This window comes from Pongo pygmaeus, chromosome 21, assembly GCF_028885625.2.
Source record: "Pongo pygmaeus isolate AG05252 chromosome 21, NHGRI_mPonPyg2-v2.0_pri, whole genome shotgun sequence".
Lineage (NCBI taxonomy): Eukaryota > Metazoa > Chordata > Mammalia > Primates > Hominidae > Pongo > Pongo pygmaeus.
The window spans coordinates 64,632,788-64,650,717 of record NC_072394.2 but is presented as its reverse complement, the minus strand read 5'-3'; the positions used below and the strand labels follow the sequence as shown (position 1 = coordinate 64,650,717).

The window sequence follows — 17,930 nt, the reverse complement described above, 5'->3', positions numbered from 1 at the left end:
GGCATACAGGAAGATAGCTCAAAGTCAGCCTGGGAAAAGGCATACAGGAAGATAGCTCAAAGTGAGCACATCAGATTCAGGGCGAACAGGTGTGTGTGGAGGAGGGTTTGAGGGCTACTGAGTGGAACTCTGAGATCGTAGAGGGAGGACCCGTTCTCCCTCACCATCGGGGTGGCTGGGCTGGTCATTGTGGGGAGCTGGCTTGTGGCCCGCGTGGATGCCCTCCCTCTGTGGGTTGGCTCTCTGCCCCGCGCCACCAGGAGTGCGTCCTTTGTTATTTCATACTCAGCCTGCACGCAGGCAGCAGATGCAGGAGACAAGGAGACACGGGACACCTGGGGGTATGTTCGGGATGGGCAGGTGGAGAATCCATCTTAGTTGGTGGTAATGGAATGGTTTTAGTGGGTGGAAGTTACAAAGAAGCTTGTTTTGGCTTACCATGGAGTACAAGGGTACCATGGGGAACCGAGCTGTCCAAATACAGAACTGGCTGTTTGCAGGCTGTCTGGGCGAGTGTGTGTTGGGGACGTTGCTGAGAGGATCTTTTCCTGCTGAGGGCTAGATAGGGCTGTTGAACGGCCCAAGTCAGGCTTCCCATGAGGGGTCCCAGGGCCCCACAGCATCCAAGACTGAACCTGACAGGCCCACGGAAGGCCTGGTAGCTAACGGTCAGCACCCCAACTGCAGTGGGGACCCCTTGGCCTCCCTGGGCTCCAGCTCCAGGTCTGGAAGGGCTGAGCAGGCGGACACAGTCACAGCTGACAGGAAGTCTGAGGAGCAGCTTGTAACGAGCTTCGTTGGCTGACAGTTTTTTTTTTATTAAAAAAAAATTTTTTTTTGAGACGGAGTCTTGCTCTGTCACCAGGCTGGAGTGCAGTGGCATGATCTTGACTCGCTGCAAACTCTGCCTCCTGAGTTCAAGCAGTTCTCCTGCCTCAGCCTCCTGAGTACCTGGGATTACAGGCACGCACCACCACCTGGCAGATTTTTGTATTTTTAGTAGAGACGGGGTTTCGCCACGATGGCCAGGCCGGTCTCAAACTCCTGACCTCGGGTGATCCTCCCGCCTTGGCCTCCCAAAGTACTGGGATTACAGGCGTGAGCCACCGTGCCCAGTTGGCTGACAGTTTTATGTTACCACGAGCGCAGCTCCTTGTCAGGGCAGGTCTGTGGTTGTGCTACGGCTCATTAACGAGATTGCAAATCATGCGTCTCTCCTGTGTGTGCCCACTCCCCCTGCAGGCCTGCGTGGCGCTTGGTAAGCAGCGGGCTCAGGGAGAGCGTCCCGGATGGTCACCGTGCAGGTAAGATGAGGAAGACACTTGGAAACAGGCATTGGATGCAAGCCCTGCCCCATGGGAGGGGGATGGGGGGACGCTGGGCACCTGGGGGACCTGTGGGCCAGCTGGCCCTGGGCTTGTGCTCAGGGAGTGAATGATGGGTTCTGACCCCCATGCACCCCTGGCATCACTGGCCCCATCCTTCACCCCCTGCCAACCACACTTGCCCTGTGCCTCTGAAGCTCCCCCACTAAGGGGGTGGAGTCTAATTCCCTGCCCCTTGACTGTGCGTTCAGCCATGTGACTTGCTTTGACTGAGGGGATGTTCACAGGGCATGTGGTGCTCTGAACTGAGAGCTGTGGTGACCAGGCTGCTGTCCTGTGTTGCTGCCATCAGTGAGGGTGGCTAGCCTGCTGGTCAGGAGGAGGATGAGGGAGTTGGGGGCAGAGCTCAGCTGACCCAGCAGCCTGGCTTGGACCAGCCAACCAAATGCTGACTCTGTGCTGCTGAGATTGTGTTTGTGTTTGTTACTCAGCAGTAACTAGCTGATACATGGTCCCAGCAACAGACAAGGAAGCCCAGAGGTAGCTAAGTGACACTCCCAAGGCTACACAGCTGCTCCTACTGGGAGCTGTGTAAGAAATGACCCCCCCAAACCCTCCATCCTGGCAGCTGAGGGATGAAGGAGAGACCCAGTCCTCCTGTTGTCTACCTCCTCAATATCTAGGTGGGATCCCTACAATATCTTGATTTTTTCATGTTGACAATTGTGGTCAGCTGAAAAATCCCCCCCGCCCACCCCCACCGCCCTAAAAGAAAAATAGCCCGTGAAGGTGAACTTATTTGGAAATAGAGTCTCTGTAGATGTGATCAAGTTAAAGGTCTCAAGATGAGATCTTTCTGGACTAGTCATAGGCCTGAAATCCAATGGGAAGTGTCCATATATAAGAGGGAGGCAGAGAGAGGTTACACTGAGAAGATGAAGTGAAGATGGAGGTGGAGACGGGAGTGATGTGGCCATGAGCCAAGGAACAGGAGGCTGGAAGAGGCAGTGAGGGCTCGTCCCCTAATTCCCCGGAGGGAGCTCAGCCTTGCCGACCCCTTGATTTTGGCCTAGGGATACTGATCTCAGACTTTTGGCCTCCAGGACTGGGAGAGCATAAATGTCTTTAAGCCACCCAGTTTGTGGGACTTTGTTACCCTAGGAAACAAATACAACAGTATATTCAACACTGTAAAGCGTGCTGTGCCAGGCGGACTGTGCCTGAGGCTGGGCCGGCCTGTGGTCTGCAGCGTTGACCCCTTCTGAGCCCCCCGAGGGAGCCCCTGCCTGCCCCAGGCCAGGGTCTCAGTGTATCCGGCTCAGTCTCTGCCGAGGCCACAGACCCTCCCTCTTGCACCTCCGTGTGCTTGAGATGAAGAGCCGGCGCTGTGTCCTCAGGCTGCTGAGGGGTAGCCCTTGGGTGGCTGGCCGTGGTCTCGGGCAGGAACGGCACAGGGGGCTGAGCAGGGATTTCGGGTGCTGTCCCTGCCTGGCCCTCCCAGCTGGCCCAGCTGACTTCCCCTGCCCAGCTCAGCAGTGAGGGGCCCAGCAGCAGGGAGGTCAGTACCTTGGACAGCGTCCTGCAGCCCCCTGTGAGCCGAGGAGGGCTGTGTGTGTGTGTGTGTGTGTGTACGTGTGTGTACATGTGTGAGTGAGTGGGGGGTGCAGGGTCCTGCAGCCGGCTGTGTGTGTGTGTGTGTGTGTGTGTGTGTGTGTGTACATGTGTGAGTGAGTGGGGGGTGCAGGGTCCCGCAGCCGGCTGTGTGTGTGTGTGTGTGTGTGTGTGTGTGTACATGTGTGAGTGAGTGGGGGGTGCAGGGTCCCGCAGCCGGCTGGGCCATGCCTCTTTCGTCTGCCCTGCGGGTGGGTCTGTCAATACCTGCCTGAGTGGCCAGTGCCATGGATGAGTGGCTCTGCCCAGCATAGGTCTGTGAACTGACCTCTCTGAGTCCTCCTGGGACAGAGGAGTGACAGTGACCCCCATCCTGGGAAATGACCCAAGAGAAGGCCTCTGGGACTCCCTGGAAAGGGCCCCAAGCTGGATTTTTCAGGTCGTTTGCCAGGCCCTGGCCTCTAGGCCTGTAAGCCCCGCCTTGAAGCTAGGAGGGGGCTGCTTTGCAGATCACCTGATCCCCACCCCCGCCACAGGGCCTCACCCTGGGAGTCTGATTACAAGGAGTGTCCCCCCTCAAGGACTCCTGTCCCAGGCCTACAGCAGTTGCCTAATTGTGCATGTAATTAACTGCTTGCACCCTCAAAATTAGCAAGTGGCTAATTGTGCCTGTAATTATCAACTGCACCCGTAATTAAGCGTGTGAGTGGTTTTCTGTTATGCAAGTCATTGTACATGTGAATTGTGCCCCAGGAAAAGGAAGGTGGGGGCGCCCAGGGCTGGGGGAACGGAGAGGGTGGGAGGGGGCCCAGGGCTGGGGGAGGGGAGAGGGTGGGAGGGGGCCCAGGGCTGGGGGAGGGGAGAGGGTGGGAAGAGGGGCCCAGGGCTGGGGGATGGGAGAGGGTGGGAGGGAGTCCCAGGGCTAAGGGAGGTGAGAGAATGGGACAGAGGGGCCAGGGCTGGGGAAGGGGAGAGGGTGGGAGGGAGGGCTCAGGGCTGGGGGAGGGAAGGGGTCACCACTGGGCCCAGCCCTGTGGCCTGCCCTGTGGGGAGCTGGGACTGACTGGCTCCTGAGGCAGAGGTGGAGGCTGCTGGGTCGGGCACCAGCGTGGGGCTCAGGTCAGACTGCTGCTGCCCAGCAGGGGCCGGAGGGCTGCCTGCTTCTTCGAGCTCAGTTTCCTCAGCCTTTGAGCTCAGCCTCCACAGGTCCAGGGTGGCTGGCACTGACGCTGTGCAGGGGCTCCACTCGAGCCACTGCCGGTGTGGACTCAGGCTCTCAGGGCAGGTGGGGTCAGGGGGCTGGGCCAGTTGTAGAGCTTTGAGGACCCAAAGTCTGGTGTGGGAGAACCCGTTTGTGCCTGGACTCATGGCCTGGGGGGCTGGGATTCTCTAGTGGGGAGGCGAGGCCAGGGCACCAAGGTGACCAGAGGGGCACGTTGGCTTGGGAGAGGCGGGCAGAGCAGGGGGGCAGATCATGGGGCTGTGAGCCCATGACCCCCAGCTTGGCTGGGACTTGGCAGGAGAATGTCCTCCCTGGGCAGCGCCCACGGCAGACCCACCTTACAGCCACGTGCCAGGAGAATGTCCTACCTGGGCGGTGCCCACGGAAGACCCACTTTACGACCACGTGCCAGGAGAATGTCCTCCCTGGGCAGTGCCCACGGCAGACCCACCTTACAGCCATGTGCCAGAGCGGATGCAGATGGGTGGGATGGTTGGGAGGCTCAGCCTGGGCAACTGGGGTATTGGGGCAGCCTGGGGGGTCCTGGATAGTTGTCTGCAGTGATGGGCAGTGAGTGGCCTGGCCCAGTCACCCATGGGCAGTCTCTCAATACACAGACACCGCTGCACTGACCCTACATGGGGCCTGGCTGGTTTGGGATGGAGGCTGTCCCGGCTGGGTCCCCTTCGTCATAGCCAGGCAGGCGCTGGGAGCCGATGCTTGTGCCCTCCAGAGGCACACAGGGAAGGTGGGTCCTGACCACTGAGGGCCTCCGAGGTTAGGCCCAGGACTGTGGACTTTGGCCCAGGTGTGTTGGGAGACTCAGTGTTCCACTAGAGTTGGGAATGCAGCTCAAGTTCACGTCCAAACTCAATATGCTCTGGAGGGACCCTTCCCCCACCCAGTACCACAGCCTCCTGATACAGTGCTCTCTGCGTCCTGGAGATGTCCTGTTGCTGCGTCCTCCAGGGACGCGGGTGCTGTGTCCTCACATGGACAAGAGCAGAAGGCAAAGGGGGAGCCTTTTTTATCAGAGCACCAATGTCATGCACGAGGTGGGAGCCCCTGGGACCGGGATGGCATCTTATCAAAGGGCAGGAGGTAGAGAGCTGGGCCTTTCTGCCCCTCACCTTCCACCATGTGAGGATGCCTGGATGGCACCACCTGTGTGGGGCAGGCCCTCACCCAGCACCAACCCTGTGGTGCCTGGATCCCGGACTCCCGGCCACCAGACTTCACCCATGTTCCCGTCCATTGTGATCAAGTACCCAGTCCCGGCAATAGGTGGTTACAGCACCACACATGAGACAGCTGGTTACCGGACATACTGGGCTGGTTAGTATGGATAACAGGCCGGCTTCCTGGGCTGGTTAGTGTGGTTAATGGACTAGTTCCCACCCGGTTAGCGTAGTTAATGGCTTGCTTTTCTGGACTGGTTAGTGTAGTTAATGGACTAGCTTCTCACATGGTTAGTGTTGATAATGGGCTGGTTGATAATGGGCTGGTTAGTGTACTTAATGGGTTGTTTTCCTGGGCTGGTTAGTATAGTTAGCAGACTAGTTTCCCACTGGGTTAGTGTTGATTAGGGCTGGTTTCCAGGGTAGTTAGTATAGTTAACAGGTTGTTTTTCTGGGCTGGTTAGTGTAGTTAGTGGACTACCTTCCCACCTTGTTACTGTAGTTGATGGGTAGTTAATGCCCCAGAGCTGCTGGAGGCTGGGCAGGTGCTGTCTTTCAGCAGGTGGTCATCAGGGCCCTGGGCAGCCACTGAGCAGGTGTCCTGTGTGCTTCTCAGTCCTGGCACCCAAACCCCCAGCTCCCACAGTGCAGAGTCGCAGTGCTCCTCATCATCGGTGAGAAGGGGTGGCCACGGTGCAGAGTCGCAGTGCTCCTCATCGTCGGTGAGAAGGGGTGGCCACGGTGCAGAGTCGCAGTGCTCCTCATCGTCGGTGAGAAGGGGCGGCCACGGTGCAGAGTCGCAGTGCTGCTCATTGTCAGTGAGAAGGGGCAGCCATGTCGCAGACAGTCGCAGTGCTCCTCATCGTCGGTGAGAAGGGGCAGCCATGTCGCAGACAGTGGCAGTGCTCCTCGTCGTTGGTGAGAAGGGGCTCCCCTGGTGCAGACAGTCGCAGTGCTCCTCGTTGGTGAGAAGGGGCTCCCCTGGTGCAGACAGTCGCAATGCTCCTCATCGTTGGTGAGAAGGGGTGGCCTCGGTGCAGACAGTCGCAGTGCTCCTCGTTGTTGGCGAGGAGGGGCTCCCCTGGTGCAGACAGTCGCAGTGCTCCTCGTTGGTGAGAAGGGGCGGCCTTGGTGCAGACAGTCGCAGTGCTCCTCGTTGTTGGCGAGGAGGGGCTCCCCTGGTGCAGACAGTCGCAGTGCTCCTCATTGTTGGTGAGAAGGGGCGGCCTCGGTGCAGACAGTCGCAGTGCTCCTCGTTGTTGGCAAGGAGGGGTGGGGCTGCTCCCCTGACCTTGGATGATCCTGAGCTGGGCTGCCCAGAGGGAGGTGCCCGAGGTCCCCTCTCCCCCAGGAGAGGGGACTCATGGTGGGTGCCCGCTAAGGACCAGAAGCCTGTCCGGTATCTGGGTCTCTTCCCCCAGACCTCAGCCCTTGCTCCTCCAGCCCCCTGTCTCCATCGCCCCTCCCAGGCTGTCCCTGCCAGCAGCTTTGGTCGCCCTGCCTGGCCCTCCCCCATGTGTTGACCTGTCTGAATCCCCTCCCTCCACAAGATGGAAGCAGAACTGAGGGAGGGGACATGTTTGTTGCAGGGTCCCGTGTCTGGTACAGGGTTCTGGTGAGTGTCACCCCCAACCCCCAGCACCACGCTTGTTTTTACAGGGGAGGCAGTGGAGGGCCTCGCAGAGCATCTCCGCTGCTGAGGAGGGTGGGCTGGGCTGGGCCTGGCTTCAGGTGTCCCAGAGCTGGAGCAGCCGAGGCTGTGTCTCTAAGGAGTCCCCCAGTGACTTTGAGACCAGAGCTCTGTGGGGCGAGGGAGACGCCTGGGCTGTTCTGCTGGTTCTGTGTCCTGGGAGGCCCCCAGGGACACAGGGAGGCCTGAGTTCAAACCCCGCTTGCAGTGGGCGACTGCCCCTCTCTGAGCCTCAGTTTCCTCCTCTGTAAAGTGGGGGTGACCATAGCCTTTCCATGGCCGGTTCTGTGGGACCCAGAGTAAGGCCTGGGGACAGGTGGCATTGTCTGTGCCTGTCCTCTCCATCCGAGGGGGTTCCCTGGGCACTGTGGATAGGCATGGAGTGCCCGTGAGCCTCTGTGTAGGAGCCTGGTCCACAGGGCACTGTGCTGGGGAAGCCTCCGGAGCTCATGTCCCCTCCCCTACAGAGGACTAGGCCTGAACATGGCCCCCAGAGCTGCCCTTTGGGGACCAGCGGTGATGGCCTCAGCTGGAAGGGCCCGGGGAATGCTGGACCGCATGCCTGCAGAAGGCCCAGCTCACTGCCAAGGTGAGCCCCACTGAGGGGTACAGCACTGCTGCATGGCCCGTGCCGACCCTGAGGGGCCACTAAGATGGTGTGCCACCGTCCCTTGGTGCCCAGGCCTCCAGCAGGGTGCCTCCGGCTGCAGTGGTGACCAGCCTCCTGCCTGGCCATTCCAGGAGGCCCGGCCCAGGGACTTGAGCCTCCTCATGCCCCCCTCCTGGGATAAGGCAGTGACAGGAAAGAGGGAAGCAGGAAGCGTGGAGAGGACAGGAGGCACGGAGGGCAGAGGGCGAGAGAGGCACCTTCAGAGGCCCAGCTGGTGTCACCACTGCAGGAGAGCCTCCACTTGAGGCTGGGGAAACGAGGTGGGGAGGGAGTGATGCACGCGGCAGCTGGCATCCGTGAATGGGGCTCCGGGGCTTGGTGGTTTTATCTGCTGATGTCGGCTGTGGCTGCGGAGGGTTTGCATCCAAACATGTCAGTGGCCAGAGGCCTATCTCAGTGCATGTGCTCCATGCGTGCTGCCTGTGTTTGCAAGTATGTGAATGAATGTGTGTGTGCGCACACGTGCATTGCATGCATGTGCATGTACACACGGGTGTGCATGTATGCTCGTGTGTGCAAGCATATACATGTGTGCACATGTGTGTCCGCTTGCTGGCACTTCAGCCCATTTGACTGTTCCCCCACCACAGGGGGAGGAGTCTACAGGGCTGGGGCCATGTGCTCGCCCCTGCAGACACTTCTGGGCACCAGGACCCTGAAACTCCTCACAAAGTGCCTTGAGCCCACTCTCTGGTCTGCTCAGGCCTCTCCTGCAGGAACATTTTCACCAGGTGGACCTGTCCCGAGGCCCAAGGGATACTGTTTGTTGGGGGCTTAGGCGAAGCCAGGACATGCTGGCTGGGGCATCCACATGCCTACACGCAGGCCCCCTGGGGCGCTGGGCAAAGCCGGAGGTGGGAAGAGAGGGAGGTGGGAAGAGAGAAAGGTGGGACGAGAGGGAGGTAGGAAAAGCCATAGGCCCAGGCCAGCTCCTTCCTTGCTGCCACTTATGGCATCAAACTCCAAGGAGTCTGAGAATTCCAGATTGGCCTGGGCATTCCATGGAGTCTGGGAGGTGTATATGCCGAGGTAGGAGGGGAATGTGATTTTGCTTGTTAGCTTCATGGATACCTTCTAAACCCTTTAAAACATTGAGACAGATGGCATGTGGGCCCACAGGTGTGAGGAGCGGGCCTGGCTTCGTTCTTTCTGTTTTCCCGCAGCCTAGGACAGTGCCTCGAGCTGCACAGGTGCTCAAGGAGTGTGTTCGGCGTGGATGGAGCTCATGGTGGCCGCCACCTCCCCTGTGTGCACCCAGCTGCTGTCCCGGAGCACCATCTGTTTCTCGAATGCTTGGAAGAAAATCAAGCCAGGGTGAGGCCGACTACGAAGAAGGGGGACTTTATTCAGTCTCTGGAGCAGCACGCCCCGCCTGCCCGCGCACAACCGCTCTGCAAGGGTCTACTCAGTTCGGGACCAAGACTATCTGGCACTAGAAACACCGAAAACATCAACTCTCTTCCCTTTTTTTTTTCCTTTTTTTTTTTTTTTTGGTACAAAATGATACAAACAACAATACAAAATAGTTGTGCTGTTGACGATTACAAAAAAAGGTGGAACGTTTAACCTCGCGATGCTCAGATTTGCAGGTGTGAGTACATCATACTCCAGTATCTTTCCCCAAAACAACTGTGCTCATGCGGGCTGCTACACATTTTGTCCATTTCAAAAAGAAACATGCAAAAAAAATCAGAATGAAAAAAGAAGAGAAAAGAAAAGTAAAACGCGTTCCAATTATACAGAGAGGTGGTCCCCTGCTGGGCCTGTTGCGAGGTGCTGTCCCTCCTACGGACCCACGGCGCCGCGAGCTGGGTCACGTGTGTCTGGGAGATTCTGTGTTGATTCTTTTGGTGTTATTCCTTTGAGCACTGACAGAAGTTGAGACTGCCCCTTGCCCAGCTTTTTGCTTTGGAGAGAACAGAATTATCATCTCAGTGGACCGTGTGTGTCGGCTGGTGCTCATGCTAGGGAAACTGACGCATCTCTGAGAGCCTGACAGTTGGACATTGCTCTGACACGTTGGTGGCAGGAGGCCTAGCATTTTGGATGTGCTGAAAGACACTACAAAGAGAAACCTGCTGGGCCAGAAATTGGGGCTGCCCAGGCCCTGAAGAGCACTGTGGCCCTGGGCTGGGGGCTGCCTGCTGACCAAGGCCAGTCGTTCCTGCCACTCCAACCTGCAGCACGGGTTTCTCCTGTTTGCCAAACAAAAATTCCCTAAAGGAACCAAACCATGCCCTCCCACCCAGCCAGCATTGGCCTCCCAGCCTCCAGCGGGGGTCCCCTGATTACAGGCAGTCATATCTACAAGCTAAGGAAGAGAGACGTTCGACATTGATTGTATGCTTAGCTAATGCTAACTCAAGTTCAGAGGTGGAGCTGGGAAGGTGCTTCGGGAAGCCCATCTTTCTCTGGCCCCCAGGGGCTCACCGGGGTGGGGGTAAAGGGCAAGCGGCCCAGCCGTTTGGAGCAGGGATGGGCACGGGAAGCCCTACAAACGTCCCTCCAGCTGGCACTGCAGCTTCCGCCTGTGTGATTTGGGCAAAAGGAACGGGGGCTTGGCAGTGACAAGAGGCTGTGGGCTAGGAGGGGAGCTGGTGGGAGGCGGCACCAACATCGCCCAGCCCTCCTGGGTAGCGGCGGCTGCTGGCGGGACTGGGGTCTCCTGGTGCTGGGTCCTGGGAACGCCAGCCCAGGGTTCAGGGAACCCAAGGAGGCCTCGAAATTTCAGAGAAAGGAGTTCATGCTGCCCTGGCTCCCGGACCATGGTCACACTTCGAACAATCCACGCACACTCCTCAGGACTGGAGCATGGACTTCCCCAAACAACAACAGAGATTTCCAGTCCTTCCACTAGCCGCCCAGCCGTCCCTCCAACGGCCATGCCCTACACACTCAGGAGCATTCTTGTCTGCATAGCACAGCTCAGAACTGGGGGACCCCGGTGCGGCCCGGCCGGCTGCCCCTTGACCTCTGTTGGTCCATCTCCTGGACTGGCTGTCTGCAGAGGGGGGCACCCAGCACGTGGCACAGTGAGCCCCGCCCTCCCTGGGCAGCCATAGGAGGGTTGGAAAGGACAGGGTTGGAGACTGGGACCCCAGCTCAACTCTGAAGGCTGCACAGGGGCGGCTGTGAGTTTGGTTTGGACAAGGACCCTGACGTCCAACGGGAACATGTGTGAGCCTGGCACAGATGTGTGACTCAAGGCCAAAGCTGTTCAGAAAAGGCGTGACCTTAGCCATGGGGAAGGGCCATAGGCTGAGGTGGGGGCCGGGGCCCCCGGTGGAGCTCATGCTGCCCCCACAGGCACCCCGAGACACTCCCTGACCCCAGCGGCAGGTGCAGGGCGGGGCTCCGGGAGGGCTCCCTGTCCTTCCCCAGTGCTGGCACCGCCCTGCCCGACACCAGGTCCTGCCCAGGGTCCCTGGTACCTCACCTCCTTCCTCAGGAAGCCAGTTGTCACTGGCCTGGGAGGGACAGAAAGCTGACCAAGCACGAGGCTTCCCCACGTGGGGCCTGCCTCCTGCCGCAGCCCAAGGCGCCCAGACACAGCCATGCCAGAGGGAGAATGCACCCTCCAAGTTTTCTCATGCAGTGAACACAGGCAGCTGAGCGCTGTCCCGGGGGTGCCGGGACATAGCCCCTCTCACTGTCCTGCAGAACCAATTCCTTCCCCCTGTCTGGCTTGAGTCAACCCAGCCCTAGAGATAGCAGTGCCAGCCTCGAGGACAGCAGCAAGTCTGGACCCGGCCACTGCCTGCCCCCGATGTGGGTCCATAGGAGAGGAGAGACACCGTCTGCAGTGTGCAGAGGCATCTGTGCGACAGGTAGGCACGGCAAGACGGGGCCTCCCGCCACCCACACAGGCTCACAAGCGTCTGGTGGGAATCAGGAGCACAGGCTGGGGACGGGGAGGCTGCGCAGGCTGCTGGGTGTGTTCTGGTCACCATGCCCACCTGTAACTGCCCTCTCCAGCCGCCAGGGAGGGTCCTTGGTTGCTGCCATCTGCACAGCCCCCCGGATGGTTGGAGCTGTCGAGAGTGTCCTGTCGCGGGGATTGATGCCTGTCGCGGGGCCCTTGATGGCACCTCATGCGGTCTGGTCACCAGGGTCGGAGGGCTGGAGCCAGGATGCTGGCTGGTTTGGACAACTCACTCTTCTGGACCAAAGGCGGAGGGGACCTGGTGGCACTCAGGGTGACAGGTGGCCCTGAGGGAGGCCTGGGTTGACTGGGGGTGGAGCCCTTTCGGGATGACCCCTGTTTCCCTCCAGCCCCTCGCCTGAGCTCCTCACAGCATCCGGGAGGGGGTGGGGAGCAGCCACAAGGCGGGGGTAGTCCCAGCCACACCGGCCCCAGGGCCTTCTGCTGCTGGGGCTGAAGGGCTAAGCCTCCCGGCTGGCCTTGACTCCCAAGAGGCTCAAGAGACCCCCAAATGTGTACAGCAAAGGCTGCTGGGATTTGAACCCCACTCTGTTTTCAAACAAGTCACCCACTTTCTTTTTCTTAATAAAAGACCAAAATAAAAAAGAAAGAAAGATACAGTCTCCCCCATTTCTGAATGATGCCTTCAGAGCTGGGACTAGCTGGGGTCGGAGGCCGCTCGGGATGGGAAGGTGGGGACAGTCTGTCTGCTTTAGACACTCCTGAGTTTGAGGGAATCTGATACATGTACCAAAAGGCACTTTCTTTTTTTTTTTTTTCTTTCTTTTTTTTTTTTTTTTTTTTAAAAACAGTGCTTCTGTTCTAGGAAATTCAAGTGAAGACAGAGTGCCTCTTGCTGTCCTTCAGTGCCAGCCGGCGCGGTGCTGGGCAGCGGCCGCGTGCAGGGCGCTGTGGGGGTGGGTGCTCATGCTAGACAGCTCAACGTGGGGATTGGGGGGCCTCCTAACAGCACTAAAGACACGGCCGCAGGGAGTCGGGAAGACCGGCCACCTCTGCTCAGTCCTGCTCCTCCGGCGTCCGAGCGCGGCTCTCACTTCGGTCCAAAGACGCGAGGTCAGTCAATCCTCTTCACCGCCTCCATACATGTCCGCCAGCTTCTTGAATCTGGGCCCCCAGTCGTTGAGGTAATCGTAGTCTTGGTCCCCGGAACTGGATGAGTTCAGGGAGCTGACGGAGCCTGCGGTGGAGCCGCTCCCCTCGTAGTCGAAGACCAGCAGGGAGTCGTAGGGGGGTGCCGTGGGGTCGTTGTCGGCAGCGCGGAGTCCCTGGGGGGTCACAGACACACAGTTAGGGCGCAGGACGTGCTGTCTCAGCCCCGGGATCTGACGGAACGGAAAGTGAGGCCCAGAAGAAGAGGTAGGGAGGTAGGATGTTGCATAAAGTCAGTGTCCAATAAGTGCTCTCTGCATTTAGCTGAAGGGCATTTCTGAGTAGAAAAGGGCATTTGTGAAGATGGAGCGTGGGAGTGTTGAAGGGGCAAACTCAAATCCAGCAGCGGCCTGTGGGCAGGGGAGGCAGAGGGTTGAGTAGGGCCCATGGCTGGAGTTCAGCTCCTCCCAACCCAAGGGCAGATGAGGGGGGTGGGGGGGAGGGGGAGGGGTGTGGGGGAAGGTGGAGGTGTGGGAGAGGGTGGGGGGGGTGTGAGGGTTTATAGGGGAAGGGCAGGGGGGGTGTGGGAGAGGGCGAGGTGTGGTGTGGGGGAGGTGAGGGCTGGGCCCTGTGGCTGAAGCTCAGCTCCTCCTAAGGGGGCAGGCAGATGGTTCTCCAGTCTAGCTGACCATTGTCTGGAGGGAAAGTGGACCTAGGGTGGACAGAAGTCAGAATCTGGCAGTTATGAGTGTGGCATTCCCACGGACAAGCTTTCGCAGTGCCATGGGTGTTGCTGGAGCCCCGTCCTCTCCTCAGTGCCTGTGGGTGCCACCTCCATGCCAGCACCTGCTCCTCCTGTGGCCCTGGGAGAGGGTACTCAGTGTCATTCAGTACGGACTGATTTGTCGTTTTCATTTTTAATTTCTCCTAAGAGCTATCTAACAGTGGGCTTTATTTATTATTTATTTTAAAATTTTTCTGAAATGGAGCTTCGCTCTGTCTCGCAGGCTGGAGTACAGTGGTGCGACCTCGGCTCACTGCAACCTCTGCCTCCCATGTTCAAGCGATTCTCCTGTCTCAGCCTCCCAAGTAGCTGGGATTACAGGCACCCACCACCATGCCCAGCTAATTTTTGTATTTTTAGTAGAGACGGGGTCTCACCATGTTGGCCAGTCTGGTCTTGAACTCCTGACCTCAGGTGATCCACCTGCCTTGGCCTCCCAAAGTGCTGGGATGACAGGCAGGAGCCACTGCACCCGGCTAACAGTGGGCTTTAAATTATAGACGGGGTAGGGCATATGTTTGGCAATCTTTACGTTTTTATTATGTCATAGACGGTAAGCGTCGTGTCGTCAGAGCAGCTTCTGCGTGGGCAGTTGTAGGAATTTCATTTGTGGCCCACAACACCATCTGCTTTGGGGATACCTTTCTGTCTTTCTGCTGAATCACTGCCTGGGTTATCTTCTGTTTAAATCAATTCCTTTAAAGTGAGATTCTGACCTAGGCTGAGATCCAAGTGTTGCTAAACCTCCTTTAAAATGCAGTGGGCATTGGAGAGCAGGTGATGAAACCACAGGGGCTCACGCCGGCTAGAACCGGGATGGAGGACACCGTGATCCCTGCAGAGCCACAGGCAAGTCCCAGCCTGGAGCCTCAGAGTCACTGCCCGGAGGACGCTGCCTGGGAGGAGTCTGCCCTGTTTGACTTGCTCCTCTGGTCGCTTCACCACAAAGGAAGATGGGAGTGAAGACAGGGAGCTGCGCATTTTAAGTGGAAACTGAGTGTTTCCCTAGCGACATTGTAAGAGATGTTTCAAATGTTTCTTGCAAAGGGGAAGATAGAAGGCTGAGGTGTGCTGTTCGTTGGACAAGTCCCCTCCAACCCTCAAGTGTCAGGTTGGGCACGTGGTCAGGCAGCAGCCCTGGAAGGCGGCCACCTCTGTGTGGCTCCCACCTGCTGTGTCCTGATGCTTGGGGCTGAGGGGAGGGTTGTGGGGGAAGAGTGGCGGGGGAGGGCAAGTTGGCCTGGGCCCTGAGACCAGGCTTGGGCCTCTGCCTCTCTGAGCATCTGGGTGGGCCGAGCCCAGGAAGGCCATTCCCAGCGGCAGTGGGCTCTGTGTAAGGTTAATACTTGGGGGGCTCATTGCACCAAGTGCGGCTTCGCCGCCGTCACCCCACTGATTCTCCTCCTGAGGCCCGTCCTTGCTGCTGGCGCCTCTGCTGCAAACCCGAATTCTTATGAAGCCCCTGCCGTGCACCCAGCCCTGTGTGTTGATCCTTCGCCTAGCCCACAGGTAGGAATCCTTGTCCTTGGAAAGAGGGCCTGCTGAGGGAGGTGATTTACCCAGGCCACCCAGCTGGAGGGGCAGAGCAGGGCCTGGAACCCAGGTCTGAGCTGCCTCCTCCCCACGGCGGCCGCCGGCACTGTAGAGATGGCTTCTGTTTGTGTGTTACTAGAATTTAGTTTTTAGAGGAGACACCTTGCCCGGGACCCCCCCAACTGCTGAGAGGCACACACCTCATTGATGAAGTCACCGATGTCGCCTGGATGCGGCACCATGGGCCTGATCGGGTACTGGGGCTCGGCGCCCACCGGCCGCTCATCCACGCGACGCACGCCAGGGGCTTTGCTTGGCACGTGCCCCATGGCTTCCGGCTGCTGCAGCTGGCTGAGGTCGTAGTCCTGGGGGAGGGAGCCGGGAGGAGTCACGGGCATCGGAAGAATCTGCCAGACCCCCTTCCGCCCTGCATCCTTTTCTGTCCCTGGGCCACAGATGTGCCTGCTGCCCTGTGGCCTGGTCTCCAAGCATCCCACAGAACCATGCTGTCCCCTCCTCCTCCTCCTTTACCCCACCTCCTCGCCCTTTACCCCAATCCCTTGGGCAGGGATAGGGGCTGTGCCTGGCTGTGTTCTATGGCCTGGGTCTCTCCCCGAGTGACCCCACCACCACTCTGCTCACCAACCACATGCCCCGAGTGCTCAGGTGGCCGGGAGCTGGGCCTCCGCAAGGCACATGCCTCACATTCGTTATGGTCATGTTGCGGGAGGGGCGGGGAGGGGTCTGAGCTTTCGACGGGTTTAAGGACTTGCCCCGATTCCCTGAAAGGCCAAGGGCAGACCCAGATTCCAACCAGCAGCTCTCACAGTCTACCCTCCCGGGCACCTGGTGCGCTGCCCCTGGTCAGTCGACAGCCCTCTGCACACAGCAGCATCCGCGAGTGGACATCGGTGTCCTCGGCCAACCCGGAGCCCTCTCCCCTCCAGGTCCCAGGATCCCCCGTGGGGGATGCAGGTGCAGTGTGCACAGCTCAGCCCAGGCTAGATATGCAAACGTGGGCAGGGTGGCCAGGCTAGGAAACTGTGCTCCCCTGCCTGGCACCTTCACTGGTGAAAAGGTTGAAATGTCTTACTGTTAAACCCCAGGGCAATCCCTGCTGAGACTCTAGTACACGTGAGAGCTGGCCTCGCGTGGGGAGGCAGGGGCGGGCCGCGGTCTCACCTGGTCCTCCTCTCCGCCGCCTTCCTCGTCATACTTGAGGATGTTGTCGCGGACGTCATCCTCGGGGTCAATGAGCAGCTGCTTCGTGTGGCGCTCCTTCTCTCGCCGCTTCATCCACACGACAAACAGCAGGACCATGGCTGCGGGGGAGGGCCGCCCGTGAGCAGGGTGTGTGGGTGTGCCGCGGGTGTGTGCATGCATGCCTCTGTGTTTGCCATGTGTCTATGTGGGCATGTACATACAGGTGGCACACAAGCATGACTCTGTGCCCATGTGTGCATGCACACTTGTACTGCACACGCGTGTGTCTCTGCACATGCAGGCCTGGATGTGCAAGGACACATCTGTGCACATGTGCGGTCCATGTGTGTGTGCATTCGTGGATGTAGATGCTTCATGCGTGTCTGTGTAAGCATGCATACGTGTATCCGCAGGAGGATGTATGAAGGCTTGCACATGCGTGTGCCTGTGTGTGAGTGTGTAGATCTAGGTATGTGTGTTCATGTGTGTAGATGCACACAGAAGTCTGCACAGGTCTGTGTGTGCATGTGTCTTCATGTGTACTTCGTGTGTCTCTGTATGCTCATGGGGCGTGAGTGCATGCATGTGTTCATGTCCACAGTACATGTGTGCCCATGTGTCTGTGCGTGTGTGCATGCCTGTGTGTGTGTGTGCATGAGTTTCCAAGGCACAGCTGCACTGGCTCAGGCCTTCTCCCCAGCTCACTGCCTGGGCACTGGGCTACATTTTGAGTCATTGATTTACAAGCTTGCCCTCCTCTTGCACTCCCCTTTTGAGGAGGCAGCCAGCTCAGGGTGCCCCTCACCGCCTAGGGGCGGGAGGACATGGGGGGCTGAGGGGCCCACCCACAAGTCTTTCTGAGTCCCTCTTCTGAGCAGCAGGAGGGAGATGGCTTTGGCAGAGGAGGTGGAAGTGAGGTATTAGGCACACAGTGTCTTGGTAGAAATCACTGAGAGAGGGAAATGGACTCCCCCATATTGAAAGAGGCTCTGCCCTGGGAGGACAGGAGCCCAGAGAGGGGATCCAGGGATCCTGCTTCCTGAGGGCCCTTGGGGCGGGGTCAGTCCGGGGCTTCGCTGGACAGAAGGGCAGCCCCACCCAGTACCGAGGGGGTCACTCAGGGGCTCTTTCCACCACTCGAAGGAATTGGGGTACAGGCTCAGAAGTTCAGGTGCATGTGGAGATTGAAGAGAGGTAAAGCCCCCTTGTGGGGTGGATGGAGGGACCCTCTCCCCCAAGCTGAACTGGACTCTCTCTGCCTTCCGAGGTCTGTGTCCAGGCCTCGCTCCCCTAACCAGCCTTGCTCACTCTGGACCCCTGGCTGCCTCTGCTGCAGGAAAAGCCTGGCGCACCCATCTGCAAGGCTCCGGGAGCAGGTAATGCGGCCCACGGCCCCAGTAAATGCCTGCACAAACGACTCCACTGCATCCTCCTGAAGCCTCCCGTCACCTCCCATGTCACAGATTAACGACTGAGGCCCAGAATCACAGGTGTGCTCTTATGTACTGCAGAGAGTGAGCTCGGAGGCAAGAGAGGCGGCGACACCCCAGTCAGGAGGGCTGTTTTTTGCCAACCCGATTAATTGGCTGTGGCTGCCTGAGTGCCGTGAGGAGGATTCCGAAGCTGAGTGGAGGCTTGGGAGGAGCTCTGTGGGTACTGGAGGTATCCCTGCTGCCTGCGGA

The 17,930-nt window shown here is 58.9% G+C and overlaps 1 protein-coding gene across 1 annotated transcript in view; it reads right to left on the bottom strand.

The window, feature by feature from the left end:
• Window positions 1-9,021: 9,021 nt before the first annotated feature.
• The window catches only part of CDH4 (cadherin 4), a 705,615-nt gene continuing 696,706 nt past the window's right edge, over window positions 9,022-17,930 (bottom strand). The window contains exons 14-16 of the mRNA XM_054468084.2: window positions 16,228-16,367; window positions 15,246-15,410; window positions 9,022-12,904 (exon numbers count right to left, since the gene is read on the bottom strand). Coding sequence (XP_054324059.1) covers window positions 12,698-12,904; window positions 15,246-15,410; window positions 16,228-16,367 — 512 coding nt within the window. The 3' untranslated portion in view covers window positions 9,022-12,697. The remainder of the gene's footprint in view (window positions 12,905-15,245; window positions 15,411-16,227; window positions 16,368-17,930) is intronic.